Raw genomic sequence first — 22,095 nt, 5'->3', positions numbered from 1 at the left:
GGATTTAGAGAAAAAAAGGGGGAAAAACAGCTCCAATGCTAATAAATAATAAATAATCCCAAATAAATCTCATAGTCGGCGACCTGTGCGCACACGTTGCAGGCATGGAGACGAATTCCAGGATAAATTGACGTTGCTGTGGTAACCGTCTACATTGAATCGGGTGTAGCAGCAGAGGGAGAGGAACCAGTGGTGACCTTGGGACGTTCTTTGTGGACGTTTATTTTCTTCACAACACATCGACCCATTTGAAAAGCTCATCCAAGGTTCCTCAAAGCATAGGATCAAAATGTTTTTTTTTAATTTCTCCCTTAAAATCAAACAAAATCACAAAGGACTCTGCCATATATTTCTTGATGCCCAAAACAAAAAAAAGCTTGAAGGCGATGCTCACAGAAAACCTAATTAAAGGACCACCGACACCATTTTTTTGTTCCCGAACTGACATCAGAAAAATGTTTTATAGCATCTAAAATACCCAAAACATGCAGGATGATATTTTTGTCAAATTCAAAACACCAATAAAAATGACTGTAGTGGAAGTGGCCAGTTTCAGAAGGTCCCGCCCCCTTGTTCGTGACGTCACGGCAGGATACTCCTTCACAAACTGCCTTGCTCCAGAATCAAAACAATGGCTTCAGAGCGTTCAGATTCAGAGACGATGCTTTCATGTTACTCATCCAGTTATGAATAGGATTCAAATAGTTCTGAAGAGGAAAGCATACATGTTTGCAATCGATTCAAGAAGTCCATCCCAGAAAATGCACAAGATGGCGCACAAACTGCATTTCGTCCAGTATATGAAATGGGCTGATTTGTCCACTGGAAATTTGTGTCAACTTACACCTTCTTTATGCGTGTTAGCGCAATTGGCTGCGACACACAACGATTCACCAGCGCGTTATTTATTTTGTTTTCCTTCTAATTTCGCCATCAACATGGTGTTTTCAGAGGAAAAATAGTACCCAAAATGCATTGCATGTCGCTATGTCGGTTAGGGGTGTTCCCTCCGTGATGTCACTTGGTCATCCACTCGAAAACAAGACTTCCTGAATATTCAGCGCCAGTCTTAAAAGGTCAAATCTAGCTATTTGCGCTGGAATCTTTGTCAAATGCGCTCAGTAGAAGTCATTTGAAGTGATTTGACAAATTATGGACGCAACTTGTCCGGAGGTGCCGGTTGTCCTTTAAGTCGCTCGCTCGGGTACGGCAATCCTGTGCTTGCTATTGCCTATTTAGCATGAAAGCTGAGCAAATATTTGTGATCCCAAAGCAGCTTTGCTTGTAAATCCCATTTTGCAGTCACGTTGCCTGCACAGCCTTCATTTGGAACGACGCTATCAGATGGAGCCCGCCGCTGTGAAAAAACATCAGATGTCATCGACACATCAGATGTCGTCGCAAAAAAAAAAAAAAAGAAAAGAAAATGCGATCATCTTGGATGAATAATTGACAGAGTGACCGCCCGAGAGCGCTGAGGGCGATCAGACCCTGCGTGAGAGACACACGGAAACGCAAGCCGTTCTCCGACAAAGTTGCCAAGAAACGGCGATCGCTGTCCCTCATATCTGGGGGAGAACAGAGAAAAAAAGGGTACTGTACAGCAAAAGGATACATTTTTCTGTGGGTGAGCAGCGGCAGCCACACGCGCCAGCGTTCACTCAACCTGGAAGTAACTCAAATAGATAGAAAGATGGCTATGTAGCCAATAGATAACTAATTGATAGATAGCTCCACAGCTAGCAACCTAGATAGATAGAGTAGTAGATAGATAATAGATAGCTAATAGATAGCTAATAGATAGCCAGCTCCAAAGCAAGCTAGCTATATAGCTATATAGCTAATAGATAGCTAACTATTTTGCTAATAAATAGGTAGCTAATAGATATCTATATAGCTAATGAATAGATAGCTCCATAGCTAGATAGCTATAAAGCTAATAGATAGTCAGAAAGCTAGATAGCTAATGAATAGATAGCTCCATAGCTAGCAACATAGCCGGATAGCTATATAGCTACTATATAGCCAGAAAGCTAGCTAGCTATATAATTAATAGCTAGCTAGCTATTTTGCTAATAGTTAGCTAGCTAGCTAGCTAATAGATAGCTATATAGCTAACTAATAGATAGCTCATAGCTAGCGACCTTGCTAGATAGATAATAGATAGCTAATAGATAGCTAATATATAGCCAGTTCCACAGCTAATAGATAGCTAGGTATTTAGCTAATAAATAGCTAGCTAATAGATAGCTAGATAGCTAGACAATAGATAGCTAATAGACAGCTCTCGGGTAAAATGAGAGAGTACTTGTTGGAAGGAGGGAAGGGGAGTCCGGATCTGATAGAGATTAGAGAATAAGAAGTTTTCATATTTAAGTTTCATGCTGTTGTATGCGTAGTCAACACTCGTGACTCAATACACAAGTGTAGCACGGGCAACCTGGGGACAATCAGGTCAACGGACACAGCAATTTAACAGGAGTCATTTACGACTTGGGGAAGTCCTTACCACAGGGGTAATTTAGGACTTCAAACTCCTTTTCACGGGAAGACCTCGTTAGCCAGGTTACAAACTTCAGTTCATGGGAAACAATCACAAAATAGAATACAATAAATAAAATACATTTATAAATAGAAAGAAGAGAAAGAGCTATTTTATTATTTAATGCGATTTGAAATGTGTGGCTTTTGAGATGGGATTTGAAGGTGGGAAGAGAATCCATGGTACCAATGTTGGGAGGAAGTGAGTTCCAGAGTTTGGGGGCAGAGCAGCTGAAAACTCTGTCCCCCATCGTGCTGAAACGGGCATGGGGATGGGGGCACACAGAGGCGGAGGGAGGAAGAGGGAACGAGAGGGAATAGAAATTTGAAGAAGGTCAGATAGATGGCGTCAGATTCAATGGACCAGAACTATCTTTACAGGGAGTCTATTGTCAGTGAAAGTGTCTACTGAGAAACGACAAGAGCCCAGAAAAGTGCGAGGATGAGAGAACGGTCGCGATTGAGCGCACTACCAAACAGCACGTGCACTCCGTCTACCGTTGGATTCTTTTTCAAGAGTGAAAAAGAGAGCGAAGGAGGATGGGATGGGGGGGATGACACTCACTGTGCTAAAATTTCGGGGTCCGCACACCTCCCCCTGGAAGCGACAGTCCAAGAGCATCTCCTCCAACTGGTGTCCCAGCCGGTCCAGCAGCTGCCTCGTGGACGGCTGCGACTCCCGAGGCGGGGCCAGGAAGTGCTCAAAGTCCAGAATTCGCGAGAGGGGCGAGCGGGGCGCCAGAGCCTCCTTGGCCTCGGCCGACACCTGCCAATTCCTCCCCAGAAGTCCCAACCACCTCCCGGCGCTGAAGAAGTCCGCTTTCTTCATGCGCCCGGGCAGCAGCAGGTTCTGGTTGCAGATGGTGACGGCGGGGAAAAGCAGCCGCTTGGCGTACGCCACGTGCGCCTTGGTGTACACGGGCGACGACAGGAGGTAGCGCACGCGGTTGGACGACCACGCCAGCAGCAGAGCCACGGCCGCCGCCAACGCCAGCAGCCAGGCCACCCGCCGCGGGTACCAGCCGCCGCCGCCGCCAGAGAAGAAGAAGACGTGCCTCAGGCCGTGCAGGCTGCTGTGCTTGACGAAAAGCCGGCCCAATTCGCCCAGCGAGCCCGGAGACTTGGCTTTGGAGGCGGACGAGGCGCACTGGCACATTTTACAAGCTTTCAAGTCCAAAACGGCGGCGAAGAAATGGACACTGTCTGTTGTCGAGCGCTAACGCGGCTCCAATGAGCGCCAGCTGACGGCTCCCAGTTCCCGAGTGAGACAGAGAGAGAGAGAGAGAGAGAGAGAGAGAGAGAGAGAGAGAGAGAGAAAGATAGGGAGGGAAATTGAGAGAGAGAGAGACAGATTGCCAGAGACAGAGAGAGAGACAGATAGAGAAAGCAAGAAAGAGAAATAAAGAGAGATAGAGACATAGAGACAGAAAAAGTGGGGGTGAGAGAGAGAGAGAGAGAGAGAGAGAGAGAGAGAGAGAGAGAGAGCAAGCAAAAGAGGGAGAAAAAAAGCCCTGGGCTGGTTGTGCCGGGAGTCCTTTTAACTGTCACTGATTGGGAACGAGGCAGCAGGCAGGGCTGACGGCGCTACCCGTTGGTCGCCAATCCGAACGTGGCGGTCCGCCACTGATCAAGACGACCGGCACCTGCGCAGGTGCAGGCGGGGCCGACGGCGCCGCCCGTTGGTCGCCAGCCAGATCATGGCAGCGTCAGGATCAGAGTCCTGAAGGCATAAACGCCCTTCAACGGAGCACTTGTGGAACCAAATGCAAATGTCATTTCCAATCACAAGCTGAGTGAGTGCTCACTTTCAAGCGCTACTTGCTTCAAAAGGTTACCAGTCGTCCCATTAAGAAGGCAAAAGGTTTTCAGTCAGATTCAACTTGAGCCAGACGTGATTCAGGGGAACTTGGCAAGCGTTCGGGGAAGCCAATATGGCCCCCAGAGTGGAAATGGAATTCTGGATGGCAGAAAAGCAATTAAAGGCAGGACACGGTAGTTCAAAGGGCGGGATGGTAAAAGCTTGAACGAAAAGCAGTTTGGATTAAACGAACACAGAAATTGAGATTGTGAAGCTGGACAGCAAAAGGCTCCAGGGCAGCCAGTCGGCGCTGGTTCAAAGGCCAGCAGTCGTAGTTTCAGGCTACAAATGTGTTCAGTGAGATTTATCAAAGCACTTGGTGACGGTGATGGATAAAGGCAACAGGAGTTTGAGGAAGAAAATAGAGCTTTTCAAGGTGGTTAGTGACGTTTCAGGGTGGGACAGTCACAGGCTATCCTTGAATGACAAGCTACAACAAAGTTCAAGGGGCAGGATCAGAGGGTTCAAAGGTTGATAGCTAATACCTGAGAATGAAAATGGAGCTTTTGAGCACTGACAGTAAAGGTTCAAGGGCATCAGCGCTGGTTCAAAGGCCAGACGTCCCAGTTGAAAGGTACAGATGTGTTCAGTGAGATTTATCAAAGCACGTGGTGATGGTTTCAAATAAAGGCAGCGGGAATTTGAGGAAGAAAATGGAGGTTTTGAGGGTGGTTAGTGAGGTTTTAGGGTGAGACAGTCACAGGCTGGACCCCACTCTTAATTGTCAGATTTCATTTGAATAATCCAAGGACGCAAATTTGTTTGAACAGTTTTTTTGATGTGAATCTCTGAAGCTCATTGTTCCTTGTCTCCTGTCGCTTCCCCTCGCGTTGTTTTAGCAGTAAAGTAAGTTTCCACACTGTCTCCTGGAAAATTGGCAAACTATTGGGGTGACACTTATGTCTCGTGGCACATTACGTCCGTAATTATCTTCTCAAATGGTCCTTCCCAATCCTCATCTGCTTCATGCTTTCATGCAAAGTCTTTTACAAAAGAAAACCTTCACCCTGTGACTGTAAAGTGTCCTTGAGAGTTTTGAAAGGCGCTTAGAAATGAAATGGATTGTTATTATTATTATTATTCAAAGAGAGGCCTGTTTTCTCTCTCCTTTGGATAGACGAAGTCATATGAAGTAACAGTGTCTCCTGCTGGACAAGGGATAAACAACAGAGTGCTGCCCTTCTCAAAACGAGATTAGATTTGGATGTTTTACTCTCATTTTATATAGATTTTTAATTAAAACCTGAAACGTGTGAACACGTTTGTGATTGCATTGAATGAGTTAAACATCTTTTTGCTTCCATTCACAAGCAAATGTTCCATTCTAGTTCATCCACTCTAGCAGGAAGCCATTAAGCGCTCTCATCAGCTTCATTAGCCTCCTCGTAAAATGGCTGCTGGCCCTGGTCAGACATTCATCAGACATCTTCTCGCCGCTTAATTGCTCCAACGGGGTGGAGGTGCATCTCATTTTCACGTCATTATCCTTCTTCCTGACTAAAGTGAATGCTTTCATCTTGCATCACTGCCACTTTGATGACAAATTAGCACCAAGGGCTCACAACGTTGTACTTCAGGAGAGGTACAGAAACGTGCTAAAATAAATCATTTAAAGGTCAACCGACATCACTTTTTTGTTTCCTAACTGACATCATAAAAACGTTTGATAGCTTCTAAAATAGCCAAAACACGCAGGATGATGTTTTTAGTCTAATGTAAAACAACAATAAAAATGACTTCAAGTGTCCAAAATCTAAAAAAAAAAAAACCAGGAAGTGGCCAGTTTCAGAAGGTCCCGCCCCCTTGTTCGTGGCGTCACCCCAAGACGCCTTGCCTTGCTGGAGAATCAAAACCATTGCTTCAGATTGGGAGAAGATGCTTTCTTGTGACTCATCCAGTTATGAATATGATTCAAATAGTTCTGAAGAGGAAAGCATACATGTTTGCAATCGATTCAGGAATGTATTCCATGCCATTTTGAGGCAATAGGGGGGGGGGGATAGGCAATAGCACTAAAAAAAGAGTCAGAAAATGGCGACAAAGCTCCGTGTAAGGAATTAATCAGCCCTTTTCCACAGGCTGATTAATTGCTTACACGGAGCTTTGTTGCCCTCTTCTGCCTCTTTTTGGTGCAACACGAAGTTTTCAGACCAAAAAAGTACAGCAAAATGCATTGACCTGATGGAAGGACTGCTACAATGTGTCCTTTTTTCGGTCAGGGGCGTTCCTTCAGTGACGTAACGTGAGGACTGGTCACCAACTCAAAAACAAGACTTCCTGAATATTCAGCGCGAGTCTTAAGAGGTAAAATCTAGCTATATGCGGTGGAATCTTAAAATACGCTCAGTAGATGTCATTTGAAGCCATTTTTCAAATGATGGACACAACTTGTCTGGAGACGTCGGTTGTCCTTTAAATCAATAAAAGTCAGGTTAAATCTTCTTTTCCTTTTGGCTAAAAATGTACACTGAAAGTGGAAATGTTTTTCTTAATTTGGATTGAATTGTATTTATTTATTTGTTTGTTTCAATCACTCATCAACATGTATTTTGATAAATTGGCAAAATGGGAAAGAAATGACACCATGAATAAAATAGATTCTTTATTTTGTGAATTTAGATCGCCCTCACAGTGGAAATAATAAACATTAGGGAAAAAAAGTCACATTACATGTGACATGTTTGGGAACAAGAGAACAACAGAAGCTAGCATTGCTCGGTCCCAATGCTATAAAACTGATACTTGCTAAAACAAAAAAATAAAGAAGTAAAAGTAAGGTTAAAATGGTAGGCCTGATTCTTCTTTCCCCGAGTAAACAGAAAAATGTACAGTCTAAAAATGTTCTGAGGTGGAACATTTTCGACTGTTGCTCGTTATGTGTGAGGCGCAGGGAAGGAAGTGTCACACATGAATATTTCATGCTCACTGCCATCACTTTTTCAGCACTAGACCAGCGCGTATTGATCGCGTCTTGACATTTAATCAAGCTAATGAGCATCATTTGTAATCCATTCAGTATGATCACATCAGATGGATTATTGAATATGGGATGATGTGGTCCTGTAATTAGTACACCTTTTTTTAACAACCACCCCCATTTCAACCTCAGATAACTCCTGACCCATATCATTTAGAAATTAACTCAATATGTAATCAATATGTATGTAAATCAATGTGTATTGTATTGTATTTTGTACAGCCGCCCCCATTTCAAGCTCATATCAGCACACTGATCTGGTGAGCGGATGATTGACAGGCTTTGATGGAATACTTAGCTGGCTATCAATAATTAGCTATCTAGCTGGCTTTGTATTAGCTATCTTGCTATCTCGCTATTGGCTTTTCTAGTTGGCTGTCTAATGAGCTATCTGGCTGGCTATCTAGCTAACTATTAGCTATCTAGCTATTAGCTTTTCTGGCTGGCTATCTATTAGCTAACTTTCTATCTATTTGAGTTATTCCGGGTTGAGTGAATGCTGGCGCATGTGGCTGCCGCTGCTCACCCACAGAGAGACGTATCCTGTGACTGTAAAGTGACCTTGAGAGTTTTGAAAGGCGTTTAGAAATGGAATTATTATTATTATTATTATTATTATTATATATAACTCCAGACCCATACAATTTAGGAATGAACTTTTTTTCTGGTCAAAGAAGAGAGTCTAAGGTTTCTATCGCTGCATTGAATGTTTATGTAGTCTTAAATACTTGCTCAACTGCACATATTAAAGGAGAGACTCGGTGTAAAACTTCAAGCGACTTGACTTGTCACAAATTTACGGATACAGAAGTTTGACTCTCATTTACTGTCAATCAGCAAGATGGAGCAAAGGCATCCCAGATGGGGTTTTGTTGTCGTCGTCTGATCTGAGGCACGTCAATCAAACAAGCGGCAGGCGTTGGAAAAGAGAATATGCTCTTTAACGGGATAAAGAGAGACATCGTGGGGAACAAGAGACGCCTGATTGAAGTCCCCACGCGAGACCCCCCGACCCCTCCACGGCACTGACACCTTCATTAAGGCGGATTTGCATGTGCCTGTCAAAAGAATGTAACAGAAACAAATTGACTTGAACACCCAGCGGAAGCGTGACGCCGCAATGCGTAATCCTGGTCGTCTTTATGTATTTAAAATAAAACCAGCTGTGCATCACTTACAATCACGCACAGCCATTTTTTGGGATGCACTCGCTCATAAGTGGTTCAAACTGAAAGTACAGTCAAATTCCCATGATCAAAAGTTAGGGATTTATAGACTCTATAATTAATGAAATGGATTATTATTAATAAAAAGAATCATACATATTTGTGGCGCTGCAATGGAGGCAAGCTAATGCACTTTATTTGCTAGCTATTTGATATCTATTAGCTATGTAGCTAACTCGCTAGCTATCTAGCTAGCTATCTATTAGATATTCTTATCCTGTGACTGTAAAGTGACCTTGAGAGTTTTGAAAGACGCTTATAAATTACATGCATTCTTCTTCTTATTATTATTATTATTATTAATAATAATAATGGGGGCCAATTTTGATGACGATAGAAGTGAGAGTTCGGATGTGACGTCACGAGAACAGGGCAGGAAGTGAATCAAAATGAAAGGTCTCCCATTTTGCATCAGGACACAAAATTACCGGAAAGTCAACCTGAGACGATTGAGGCGTTTTGCTTTCTTAGGGACATGAAATAGGCTGTGGTTGTTGCGGTACCATGATTGACCACCGAGAGGCAGCATTATGCCACCAAAAAATAGATGAAACTTGGCTAACTGTTATCTTAGATGCGTTTAAAATGCTGCAAGATTGGATTGGATTTACCTTTAGTAGTCTCGCAGTGGAGAAATTGACATTTGACAGCAGCAAAGTTATGAAAGTAGAAAAACAAAATACAGGAGCTGCTGGAAGGGCAGCCACGCTCACGGCGATTGTGTGCGTGTGTGGGGGTAAATTGTTCTAAATCAGTGGTTCTTAAAATGGGTTTGATGAGTCAGGCTCAGGAAATGCTGCACCCTTGTGGAAAGGAAAAAACAAAAACTAGAGGTCATTGACCAGCGCTTTATCTGCACTCAAGCAAGAAAAACCACAACCAGGACCAATTTGGGAATGGCGCACTACGTCATATTTTCAACTCTCAAATAAATTCGTGAATGGCAGTGAACGAGGTAATTTAGAGCTTGCCAGTTCATAGGTAGCTTTTTGTGTCAAGCAATATTGTATTCTTTTACTGCTGCGGAAACTAATGACACGCTCATAGCTCCTACCCTCAAAATTCAGTGCACTTTGATTCGAAGACCGAAAACAACGACCTGACTTGTTGTTTGACGGTCCGAGCGTGAGACCTACCTCTCGAAAGTTCTCCGGGCCACATTCCAATCCGCGGAATTTGCATTCCAGCAAAATATCTTCAATGCGATGCCGGGTGCGGTTGTAGAACTCATCTAGACTGAAGCGAGACCCCGGCGGACGGTCCGGCTCCGGGGCGAGTGGAAACCCCGGCGCCATGCCTTCCTCAAAGCCCAGCAGAGGGCCCACGAAGACCAAGTCGCTGTAGGTCATCTGCGACTTGCGCACATAGTTGTAGTTACACAACGTGACGGCTGGGAAGGTCATATTTTTCGCCACCTTCTCATCCAGCATGGTGATGTGGTCGTACTGTAGGTAGTAGATGACTCGATCGGCCACCTGGAACAAGAAGGCGCACAGCGCCATGACGAAGACCATCGCCCACAAACTCTGCCGGACCCCAAACTTCTTGTTCTCCACAAACACGTGGTTGGCTCCGTGGAGCGAGCAGCCGCCGAAGAACGTTGCCAGGTCATCCACCTGGCCCGAGCTGTCCTCCTCTTCTTCGTCCTCGTCCAACTGACTGCCGCCGTCCAGGTACTCTCGCGAGTCTCCGTGGCCCTTCTTCACTCTTTTGTAGTGATCTTCAAAAGCGTCTTTGCCACAACCGTCGTGGTCGTCAGAAAAGGAGATGGTGCACATGATCCGGACCGGCATTGTATCTTGATCAATTAGCGATGTCTGGTGTGTTAAAATCCCAACTACAGTCAAACGGTCGTCAATAGGAATGAAAGGCGAACTTGTTCAAATCTTCTCGATCTCAAATTCCAAAACTGGCACCGATTCTTCCACTAAAAACGGAAACTTCAGAGTAGCATCACTCCTCACTTCAATGCGAACTGAGATGGAGATGATTTGCCCTTGGCTCTCCAGAGCTGATTCCTCCATCCCTCGGAACAAGTTATAAAGAGACAAAGACCGCTATTAGGAGTGGGCGGAGGCAAGAAGGATGTGAGGACAACCAATACTCCCGCAGGGCCGGGAGGCAGGTCACCACGGACGGGCAGAATTTCACCGTTTACAGGAAAAAACAAACCTTGACGTCATGTCTGTTGGAGATAGGCATCCAATGTTCTTTAGCAAAATGCCACCGTATACTTCAAAGTTTTTACCTTTTGTGGATGAAAATCTTTGCGTTATGAAACAAACGTGTGTGCTAGTCAATTTGTTACTGTCCGGCACAGAAATCCTGGACAAAAGTATTGACAATGTCACATCACCTTGTCATGCGATCTACCAATCGTACCTTAGAGATAGATCGACTGGTCGATCGCGATTGACGTATTGACCATCGCTGCTATATAAGGCATCGATTGAGTCAAAGAAGTCATTTTCTTTATTAAATCCATAGAACAGGACCAAGCAGGATGTCCACATTTATTCACTAGTTCAGTGAGAAATCTGGGTCTGTTTTAACTCCTTCGCTTCCAGACAATGTGCAAAAATGTGTCCACTCCAGTGCCAGGGTTTTTGTCATCGTCACTCAAATTGCAGGACCAAAAGAATATTGTGTTCTAGGACAACATAAACAGTCAATTCAGTGTTGGAAACCTTAGACTCTCTTCTTTCATCAGAAAAAAATGGTTAATTCCTAAATGATATGAGTCTGGAGTTGTATGATTTTGAAAAGAGGGCGGCTGTCCAAAATACAATGCAATCCATTCTTAGTGGATTATATAGCTCGCTAACAACAGCTGAAGCTGTAACAGAGCGCTAACAAGGAAAAAGGGAAATACTACCCCCTCGTGGAAGGCAAAACATTGGCAGAGGTCTGGCCAGCGCTTTATCAGCACCCAAGCAAGAACAAAAAAACAAACAAAATCCAAACAAATTGAGGAATGGTGCTTTTCGTTAAGGAAACAAGCGCTTTCACTCATCCATTTGATTGCAGGGTTAGCTGGCCTGGATGATGGCATGATTATGCGTCTTGAAAGCATCCGATTCGTAAGTGCGTTGTGTTTGTCTCCCACACGACTCGGCATCTGGTCGCAACCGCCGAGGAGGGAAATTGAAGGAATGAAATCAAGGCCTTGGTTATCGCATTATGACCGCTCCAAGGACTCATTTTACCAACACAAGCCCGTGCAGAGTGACCGTACACGTTTCAATCACATCGATTGAAATCAAATACAATCATTGGCTTGGGTGTAAAGAAACACCTCAAATGGATCCTATTGATGATTATGGAGTCACATGACAAGGAAACCTAAGATCCATCCGCATTGATCCGTTGCCTCCATTAGAGCAATAGAGGATGGTGTACTTTCAGAAACATGATGGTGCCATGAAATTAAGCGTTACATGATTCTCTCATATCCATGCTCCAAAGTTGTCCAAACATTACTTTATGCCAATATAATCCAATCAAAGAATAGCGGGTGGGTGGGCATGAGGGGCGGCGTCAACAAAAGTTGCAATTTGACTGGAGTAAACACAATTAGCGTATTTTCTGCTGTATAAGGCGCACCGGAGTATAAAGCGCACCCCCCAGTAAATGGTATTTTTTCAAACGTTTTCAATATTCAAGGCGCACCGGACTATATGGCGCACCTTCAAGTAAATGAAAAACCAAAGTTTTCCAAATAGTATAATAAATAAATATAGCAAGGTTTTCCAAATATAAGGCGCTATGGTAGAGGCTGAGGTTACGCACTACTTCTTCTACAGGGGGAAACAATAATAATCATCCATTTCATTTCCAAGCGCCTCTCAAGGTCACTTTACAGTCAGGATCGGTTTTTCTGTAGGTGAGAACCCGGAAGTAACTCAAATAGATAGAAAGCTAGCCAGCTAGCTAACAGATAGCTAATAGATAGCCAGCTAGACAGTTAGCTAAATGGAGTCGGTAGGGGAGTTGCGAGACCTGTTGGGGCTCAATATGACTTCCCATATAAGGCCATCTTTTGAAGAATATCAAGGCTTTGGGGTGTGCCTTATGCACCGTGAAATACAGTACCTTAAAACTAAAACTCATCCAAAAGTGAAGAGCATCTCCAAATTCTCAACTGTAAACCAAACCATCTGAAAATAACACTACTTTTCCCTTACTCCCAACTCTTTTCTTCAACACAAAAACACCCCTTTGAACGCAATTACCGCTCTGTGTTTTGATATACGTATACAGTGAGTAGAACAAAATGCAGTGATGATGTGTTCTATTTCCACTAGAGGGCAGCAGTGACACGCTCTAATCTAATCATACGGTATCCTACGAGGGACAACTCCTGACAGTGATGTCAACAATATTCCGCATGACATATTTGGACTATATTAAAATGGTGTTACATATTACTTTGATTGCGTTGTTTGATTAAAATGTGGTAGGGGGAAATGGCTCTGTCCTCCCAATGAGAAGATTTTAAAATGCTTCATGAGCGGTTTCACCAATAGGAGTTTTGAAAGGCGCTTCTATAAAAAAATATTACTATTATTATTATTGTTATTATTATTAGTAGTAGTAATAGTATTAATTAGTATAACTATTATTATCATGATTATCATTCTTGTTATTGTCATTATTATCATTGTAATTACATGTAATTACATGTAATTACATGTATTATTATAATAATAATAATAATAATAATTATTATTATTATTAGTAGTAGTAGTAGTAGTATTAGTAGTAGTAGTAGTAGTAGTAGTAGTATTAATTAGTATAAGGAGTAATTATTATTATTATTATTATTTCAACAGTAGTCAAAATGGAACTGTATAGTGCCACTTAGCAGTTTTTTTTTGACGACGATACTAGTGCAGCGTGTTCTACCGGAAACAAATTCCTTGTGTGTTCTACATACTTGGCAATAAAGATGATTCTGATGATTCTGATTAGCATGATTATCATTCTTTTTATTATCATTATTATTATTATCATTATTATTATTATTATTATTTTTATTATTACTATTGTTACGTTGCAAAAAAACTCAATATTTTGTGTCCTGGAATTGGAATGACAATGACAAAAACCCTGGCACTGGAGTGGACACATTTTAGCACATGAATGAATAAAACTCCCCTTAATCAAAGTAATCATTTTTTTAATGGGCTTGTTTTCAATGTGGATTTTTGGGGTGTTTGATTGAAATGCTTTAGCTTGAGGCTTCCATTTACAGGTGAAAAGATGGCAGTGTTGGGATTTGTGGCCGTTCTCCAAGGCAGCAGCAGGCCGCAAATCATTTCCTGGCAACTCCGACCTCAGGCTGGGATTTCTTTCACCGAGGCCAACGCGGCACAGAGCGAGCAACGCCAGCCGGCCGGCCGAGGCGACGTGAGAGGAGAACGCTTTCCCCCTTTTTAAGCCCTCTTCCTTACGGTCAGGATCAACCTGCCGTTGCCATGGTTACGTCAGCCGAGGAGAGACCTAGCGAGTCAGACGCACGAGTACGCGGCTCTCCTGCGGAGAGAGCATAAAGACCGTCCATATTGCTTGTTCTCAGGCAATCGATTGCCTTGAATTCATGCTCTGCCGTGATTAGAGTCCGCCCGCGCGCTAGACGAATACGACCCGAGTAAACAAGCACCTTGGAAGATTACAAATGACGCGCCATTTCGACTCACTGTGGGTGGGGGGGAACAATAACGACAGAAATGACTTATCACTACAAGCTATTGCGTTCCCCAAAGCTCTTTTCTCATTTAAAGCGCAACCGACACCATTTTTTGGGTTCCCTCACTGACGGCAGAAAAACGTTTCATAGCATCTAAAGCACGCAGGCTGATAGTTTTAGTCAATGCACCAATAAAATGACTTCAAGTGTCCCAAAAGTGCCACAAACTGAGCTCGGAACTGGGCAGATTCAGAAAGTCCCGCCCCCTTGTTCGTGACGTCACGCCAGGAGACTCCTTCACAAACTGCCTTGCTCCAGAATCAAAACAATGGCTTCAGAGAGTTCAGATTGGGAGAAGATGCTTTCTTGTTACTTATCCACTTATGAATAGGATTCAAATAGTTCTGAAGATAGGGCGATATGTATATAGGTAGATCGGTCGATGGGTCGATAGGTCGCTAGGTAGGTAGATAGATAGGTAGAGAGGTAGGTCGGTAGATTTTTGTTTTTCAACTTCTTCCTTTCCTTTCCTTATACTTTCCTCACTTTGCTGCTGTGAAATGTCAATTTCTCCACTGCAAGACTAATAAAGGCTAAATGTGATCATAGCTCACGTGACTGTTTTCACGTTTTTCCCCTCGGCCTTCTCGATTCCTGCTCTTTGCAGGTGTCCCTGGTGAATTGCACCCCAAAGCGATTTAGAGCATCTTTTCCACCACCATGTCCCGATGAAAAACTGTGGTGGATTTACTGTACGATTTTCATTTTCAAAAATAAATCAATCAATAAACATGTGCCCGAGACATAAACATTTACAACCTTTCAACGTTGCAAAAGCTCATTACAAAGAAGACAAAAAATGCGCCGTGTTTCAATTTTTTATCGAGTAAACAACAGATGAGGAGAGACGAGGTGACATCTTTATTTTCTCCAGTCAGGCTTATCGTATAATTTTTTTTTCGGGTGGGGGGGGTGATGAATTCTGCTACCAACTCAGGGCTGCAAGTGAATCATTTTTTTACGATGGTTCTACGTCATTAATTTTGCAGCGTTCTAAAAGAGGAGCGGCCTCGTGGAACTCAGACAACTTTTGTCTTGTCATCACTAAAGCACGAGCCACACGCGCCGGTATTTACTCAACCCGGAATAACTCAAATAGATAGAAAGTAAGCTAGCTAGCTAATAGATAACTAATTGATTGCTAGCTATGTAGCTACTTAGATAGCTAATATATAGCAGATAGATAGCTAGCTAGGTAGCCAGCTAGGTAGCCAGCCAGATAGCTAGCTAGATAGCTCAAGTGATGGTCACCTCATGATGACTAACTAGCATTTTGTTTTTCGGGGGGGGCTGAAAATGAATCAAAATATTGACTTTGCTTCTACGTGGCCTCTAAAAAATTCAAATAAAAGCATCCTCCAGTCAACAGGTTAAGCTTTTTTGGCATTTTTTTAACTGGCCTTTACCGAGAGAGTTCTACATCATGAATGAACTACGTTCTAATTTTACTTCCAGTGAACGTAATATGACAGAATGGATGAAAAGGTTTCCTCAGCCGCCATCTTTATAATCTGATGACATGATCATCTGTCAACAATAGTAACCTCTGTCAATGTAAGGCTTGATGCAGACCAAGCCGCTGTTAATTTCAAGCTCCGTCAGTGATCTTCACGTGATAAAATGCAGGCATGTGACCAAATTTAGGCTGTCAGATCCATTATTCAACGCGGGTTGGAAAATAAGGAGCTTACTCTGGAGGGAGAAAGAAAAGTAGCGGGAAAAAATAGCGAGTGCTAAAACAGCAGCGTCTTGTGTTCTCACTGGGATAAAAGGGGATGCTGCGCTTCCATAAACTTCTCTCTGTTCTCTCTCACATGCAAATATCATCCGCCGTGTCAATTGGGCACGCGTGAGCATTTCAAGGTGTCGCCACCCGCAACCTCAGGCGGCGCTTTAATGACTGCCGCTTGTCGACGCAAACGCTCGGCGCCTTTGCTCTTGCTTCGACACAAACTGCATTCCCACTTATTTCAAAGCCAAAAACACTTGAAGACAAAAAATATAGTGCATTTTGTCTTGCCAAAGGACCCTTTTGTCGTTTTTGAAAACAATATATATACATAACATATATATATTTTTAGTTCGCCGAAGAAACATCTTGGATAAGAAGCGAAACGTCCATCACCTTCAAAGAAGTACAGATGATGGCTGAAGATATCTTTTCATCCAAAAAAGTGTGTTGCATAATTTCCCAGAGCTTAAGCGGACCCTATCTGTGTGCAACAGGGTTTGAAAAACATTCCAGTGGCAATAGAGCAAATAGATGCAAGGGTCCTTTTTAGCGAGCCGTCTATTCATCACTGTCTACTTTGCATGTGCCCTCTTTGATGCTTTGTATTCACAGAGAGTTTTCGGTGCGTATGTGTGAGAGAGGGAGATGGGGCAGGGTGGGGGTTTTTCGCTGAGGTTCATTAGGAGTGGACAAATACATAAAGAGAAAAAAAAAGAGGAAAGCGGCCACGGCAAGGAAGAAATATGAAAAATATTCAGAATGAAAAAGTGAGCAGGCAACCTCCAAGCTAGCATGAGTGACAAAAGTCAATGACTTTTCATCTCGTGCAGCAAAAGCATACGAAGGTGGACCTTCCCTCTTAAACATCATCTTTGTCAACGCCTATTTTTGGAACGAATATGCTTTTCTTGGTCAAATCAAGGCTTGGATTGCTACGCCATTTCTACACGGCTGTCATCGAATCCATCCTGTGTTCTTCCATCACCGTTTGGTTCGGGGTCGCCACAAAATGGCCAAAATCCGACTTTGACGGACAGTTTGGACGGCGGGGGAAAAAAATCATTGGCGCCACCCTACCCACCCTCGAGGACTTGCACACTGCAAGAATCCAAACAAGGGGCACGGAAAACATGACTGGACCCTCTGCACCCTGCCCACCACCTTTTCCAGTGACTCCCCTCAGGCAAATCCAGCAGACATTTCAACAGCTTCTTCCCTTGTCGCCATTAACTGTCTAAACAGTAACCCAAATAGAACTGTATAGTTTCTTTTTGCCATTTTTTGATGATGATACTCGTGCAGCATGTTCTACCGGAGACAAATTGCTTGTGTGTTCTACATTCTTGGCAAGAAAGATGGTTCTGATTCTGATTGATTAGTCTTGCAGTGGAGAAATGTAACTTTCGCAACAGCAAGGTGATGGAAGGAAGAGAAAAGAAAAAGAAGAAGTAGAAAAACAAAATACAGGAGCTGCTGTAAAGGCCCTCTTGAAGTCAAAACAACAACAAAAACTCAATGCCAAATATGACAACAGAGAGTCATTTGTTCTTCATCACTTTCTGCACCCTCTTTGTCATATGAAGCGGTTCTAGATGAAAGATGTGAGTATCAAAACGTCCTTTTCACCGGTGGATCAAGGAGGTCACGGTGAAATGTGCACATTAAAGTCAGAGCGACTGAGGTTTGGAGACCGCTGGTCTGCATCATGAACCCCAAACACAATCTGACGCGGCGATTCCTTGCGTGGTCGATATTGTTCAATCAACCTCAATTTTGTTGACGAATCCTCCTGGATGGGCGACCATTCACGTACGCCCGATGAGCCAATCAACCGTCCAACAGCAAATCGATCATGATTACTTTGGGATTAACAAAGATCAATGAGGGTTAATGGCTGTGGCCATTTTGCCCCTGATCAACGTGCGACGACAAGGACAAGCAACATTGAAATACAAAAGTCATCTTTGGAGAAGATGACAAATCAGATACCGTCAGTGGCCAGTTTTACCTTTTAAGGCTCGCGCTGAATATTCCGGAAGTCTCGTTTTTGAGTTGGTGACGAGTCCTCACGTTACGTCACTGAAGGAACGCCCCTGACTGAAAAAAGGACACATTGTAGCAGTTCTTCCATCACGTCAATGCATTTTGCTGTACTTTGTTTGGTCTGAAAACTTCGTGTAGGACCAAAAAGAGGCAGAAGAGGGCGACGTCTGCCGTGACGTCACGAACAAGGGGGCGAGACCTTCTGAAAGTGGCCACTCCCGGTTTCAATTTGAAGTACTTTCTAGACACTTGAAGTCATTTTGATTGGTGTTTTGCATTTGACTAAAAATATCATACTGCGTGTTTTGGATGCTATCAAACGTTTTCCTGATGTCAGTTAAGAAACAAAAAAGTGACGTCGGTTGTCCTTTAATGGTCCAGCCATTTTTCTCCACTTGTATTTAATAGCACGAGCCCGTGGCTACGTTTCCTCATTAAGCTTCGAGTGGAGTAGCGCAGCAGTGCTACACCTGCGCCAATATGTCACCATTTACCAGTCTGTTATTTGGTTGGCTCCGCACGACAACAGTAGATTTGGTGCACAAAACACAAAGGCCGACAAATGCGGCGGAGCTCCACGGCTAGATTTGGGATGTTGGCATTCTGAGCGCGCGGCATTAGCAATAAGCGCAGACAAAACAAATCCTGACGGCAGTGACGGCATGGCAATGAGAGTGTGACGCAAGCGCGGTTAGCAATCTTTAGCGCTTTGCAAGCAACTCCCTTGACAAGACAGTAGACGTACACTCGGTATTTTCTAAACTGTCACAAAATCGCCTAAATGCAAATGATGTGCCCACTCAAATTCCGCCGAACATGAATTAAAAAATAGCATGAAGAAAAGTTGAGGGGAGGAGCTGGAAAAGGTGGTGGGCGGGATGTGGAGGGTCCAGTAGGACTGTGATTCAACAAGCTAAACGGTACTCCAATCTAAAAACTAGTGTCTTACAATCAAACAGTCATAACATATTCTAATGTCTGAAAATCTAACAATGGAACATGTTCCCCCCCCACCCTGTTACTTTGCACTTGGTAATATTTGACTGCCAGAAATGTCGAAAATGGTCTTGTTTTGAAGACCAGCTGTTCAACTGTTCAAGCTTCAAACCAACAACATTGGCAAATGATTGAACTTTCAAGCATGTTGGTACGAGGGTTGTCTCTGGAGACGGATTCTCCAGATTGCTTGATGGGTTATGCAAATGAGCCTCGGCGCTACTTCTCGGAGCCATGATCGAAGTGTAGTATCACACACCAGGTTTGCTTGTGTTTTATTACAGTTGCGACATAGAAAAGAAGAAGCGGCAGATTTTTCTCGTCTTTTTTTGGTTGCGGAGCACAATGGAAATGCACCAATGGACCATTTTGCATTTTGGGTTTCTTTGTTATGCTCCCTTTGGAAGGTAAGTCTCGTTCATCATGCATGCATCGCAGCTGGATTCCCAGCAGCTAGCTGGGGGGGGGGGGGGGGGGGGGGGGGGGGATTAGGAGGTGTTTGAGTCTGTACAAAAAAAAAAAAAAAAGAATTCACCTCAACCATTCTCCTTAAATCAGAATATATTTGAACTCATTCACTGTCAGATGATGCGCAAAAAAAAAAATGTGTCCACTCCAGTGCCAGGGTTGTTGTCATTGTCGCACCAATTTCAGGACCCACACAATATTGACTTTTAGGACTACATAAACATTCAATGCAGTGTTAGAAACCTCAGGCTCTCTTCTTTCATCATAAAAAAGTGTTAATTCCTAAATGATATGAGTCTGGAGTTATGAGAGCTTGAAATGAGGGGTGGCTGTCCAAAATACAATGCAATAGTGGTTTATATAGCGCATTAACAACAGCTGAAGCTGGAACAAAGCATGAAACAAAACATGGAAAAAAGGGAAATGCCGCCCCCTTGTGGACAAGAAAAAAAACATTCCCAAGCACTTTATCAGCACCCAAATATGAAAAAAACAAAACCAGAGCACATTCAGGGAATGGCGCTCTACGTCATATTTTCAAGCGTTAGAAACCTTAGACTCTCTTCTTTCATCAGAAAAAAAGAGTTAATTCCCAAGTTAAATGGGTCTGGAGTTATAGGAGCTTGAAATGAGGGCGGCTGTCCAAAATACAATGCAATACATCCATATTGGTTGATATGGCGCTTTAACCACAGCGGAAGCTGGAACAAAGCGCTAACATGGAAAAAAAGGGAAATGCGGCCCCCTTGTGGAAAAGGAAAAAATTGCCAGAGGCCATGGCCAGTGCTTTATCAACACCCAAGCATGAAAAAAAAACCCAAAACCCGAACAAATTTGGAAATGACGCTCAACGTCATATTTTCAATTCCCAAACACTGTATGGCATGCATATTAGCATATTTGACAATAAAGCTGACTTTGTGACTTTGGTGAAAGGCAGTTGAATGAGTTAATTTTGCAAGAAAGCTTCAGAAGTCAACACAAATTGTTCGGTGTTGTCTTTTTTCTTTATTTCAAGATGAGTTGACATTGTCTTTTATCATATTGCCTATTTTTAATGTCCGATGGAAAATCTTTGCCAGCAAACCCCTCAACTACATCATAAACTCTCAGGATAATTTTTTGGGGATAAATATACAAATCATGCGGTGAGTGATGATGATGGCAGCCAAGTGAAAAAGCAGAAATGTGACTTGACTGTGATCAAATGGGCAGCTTTTCAATCCAGAGGTTTCATTTCCTGAAAATTCTACCCGAGGTGTTCGCGTGGCTTTCATTTGTCGGCCAATTTCCGCCATGCAATAGAGACAACGACGTAAAATATGGAAGAAAAAGGAGTCAGCAACACCTGCTAGATCATGTCTCCAGGAGCAGAGAAGCTGAAAAGAAGAAATAAAAGTGGCTTTGTAGCGGGAGAGGCGATGGAGCAGCCTGCGGCAGGCGAAAGGAGAAGCCAACAGGTCAGCGACGGAACGCCTGAGGCCAAGCGCAACGCCACAGACGCAGAGCTCATTAAAAGCGTCTTCTTGGAACGGCAGGACGGTATGAGTGAGCGCAGCCCGGTGGCCAGGAAGAAGGATGGCGGCGGCCCACTCCCCAAAAAAACATCAACAGCGGCAGCAAAAGGGCAAAACAAATTGAGAAGGAACAGAGGAGGGCAAACCCTTGGAAGGAGAAATGTTTCATCACCTTCACACTTAGGAATCAGCGGGACTACAAGTGCGGGAGTCAATCTATATATATATACAGTGGTACCTTGGCTTACGAACTTAATTGGTTCCCAGACAGTGTGCAAGGCGAAAAGTGTGTATCCCAAAAATGAATTTCCCATCGGAAACCATTAAAATGAGAATAATCCGTTCCCAGGTCCCCATAAAACATAATTTTCTACTTTATAATTTTCTAAGCCTTAAAACTACACAAAATATACCTTATTTTATGTCTAATAAATGTGCTATAGTATTATGATTAAAGAAATAAACTGTACTTTACAATAAAGTCATTTTATGGACCTTTGTGATGGTCGTTAATGGCTTGATGGAATGGAGTGTCCGGTTTCTTCAGCATTAAACACTTGATGAGGAACATAGCCTTCTTCTTTCACCATCTTGAGGAATGATCCCTTGTAGGTGCTTTCGCTGTGATAATTGTATCTAGTTCTTCAACAATTGTTTTCTGTTTAGCTGGGTTGATCGCTTTTTGTACAGATGACTTGTGCGGGTTATTTGTGAGAAGTGTGAGAATAGTGAGAAAATGGATCAAAAACAGTTAAAATATCCCATATATTTGAACTGTTTTCTATCCATTTTCTCAGTATTCTCACACTTTCACACTTTTGTTTTTTTGTTTCAAGTTCTGTCATCTCCCTTTCGTGTGTGTGTGTGTGTTTTCTCACTCTCTGTGTCTGCATGTCCCTTTAATGTTTATCCCCCCCCCCCCCCAAAAAAACCCTAATGGGTTCTTGATCAATCACGTGGCTTTAACCAAAGACAGGGGGCGGGGAAT

At 43.2% G+C, this 22,095-nt stretch overlaps 2 protein-coding genes across 7 annotated transcripts in view; both read right to left on the bottom strand.

Annotated features, from left to right (window-relative positions):
- The window catches only part of asic1b (acid sensing ion channel subunit 1b), a 66,383-nt gene that overhangs the window by 13,635 nt on the left and 30,653 nt on the right, over positions 1–22,095 (bottom strand). For 4 of the 6 annotated variants that reach the window (XM_089011229.1, XM_089011230.1, XM_089011234.1 and 1 more), the window contains exon 1: positions 3,107–3,795. The exons of the other annotated variants lie outside the window; for them this stretch is intronic. In XM_089011229.1, coding sequence (XP_088867355.1) covers positions 3,107–3,697 — 591 coding nt within the window. In that variant the 5' untranslated portion in view covers positions 3,698–3,795. Of the gene's footprint in view, positions 1–3,106; positions 3,796–22,095 lie in introns of those variants that run through there. 6 annotated transcript variants of the gene reach the window in all.
- LOC148889832 (acid-sensing ion channel 1B-like) lies at positions 4,864–10,722 on the bottom strand. The gene is made up of 2 exons (XM_089009566.1): positions 9,739–10,722; positions 4,864–4,884 (listed from the first exon to the last, which is right to left on the bottom strand). The coding sequence occupies exons 1-2, from the start codon at positions 10,393–10,395 to the stop codon at positions 4,864–4,866; spliced, it is 678 nt and encodes a 225-aa protein (XP_088865692.1). The 5' UTR covers positions 10,396–10,722.

The sequence above is a fragment of the Hippocampus bargibanti genome, linkage group LG12 (genome assembly GCF_051943395.1).
Source record: "Hippocampus bargibanti isolate YZ-2025 linkage group LG12, ASM5194339v1, whole genome shotgun sequence".
NCBI lineage: Eukaryota > Metazoa > Chordata > Actinopteri > Syngnathiformes > Syngnathidae > Hippocampus > Hippocampus bargibanti.
This window is presented reverse-complemented; position numbering and strand designations above follow the sequence as displayed.

Excerpts from the sequence above, each read along its gene's own strand:
- LOC148889832 (XM_089009566.1), bottom strand. The coding sequence starts at position 10,395 with ATGCCGGTCCGGATCATGTGCACCATCTCCTTTTCTGACGACCACGAC. Across the intron at positions 4,885-9,738 it reads GCCCGGAGAACTTTCGAGAG|GTATTAGCTATCAACCTTTG; the intron begins GTAGGTCTCACG and ends TTTCATTCTCAG.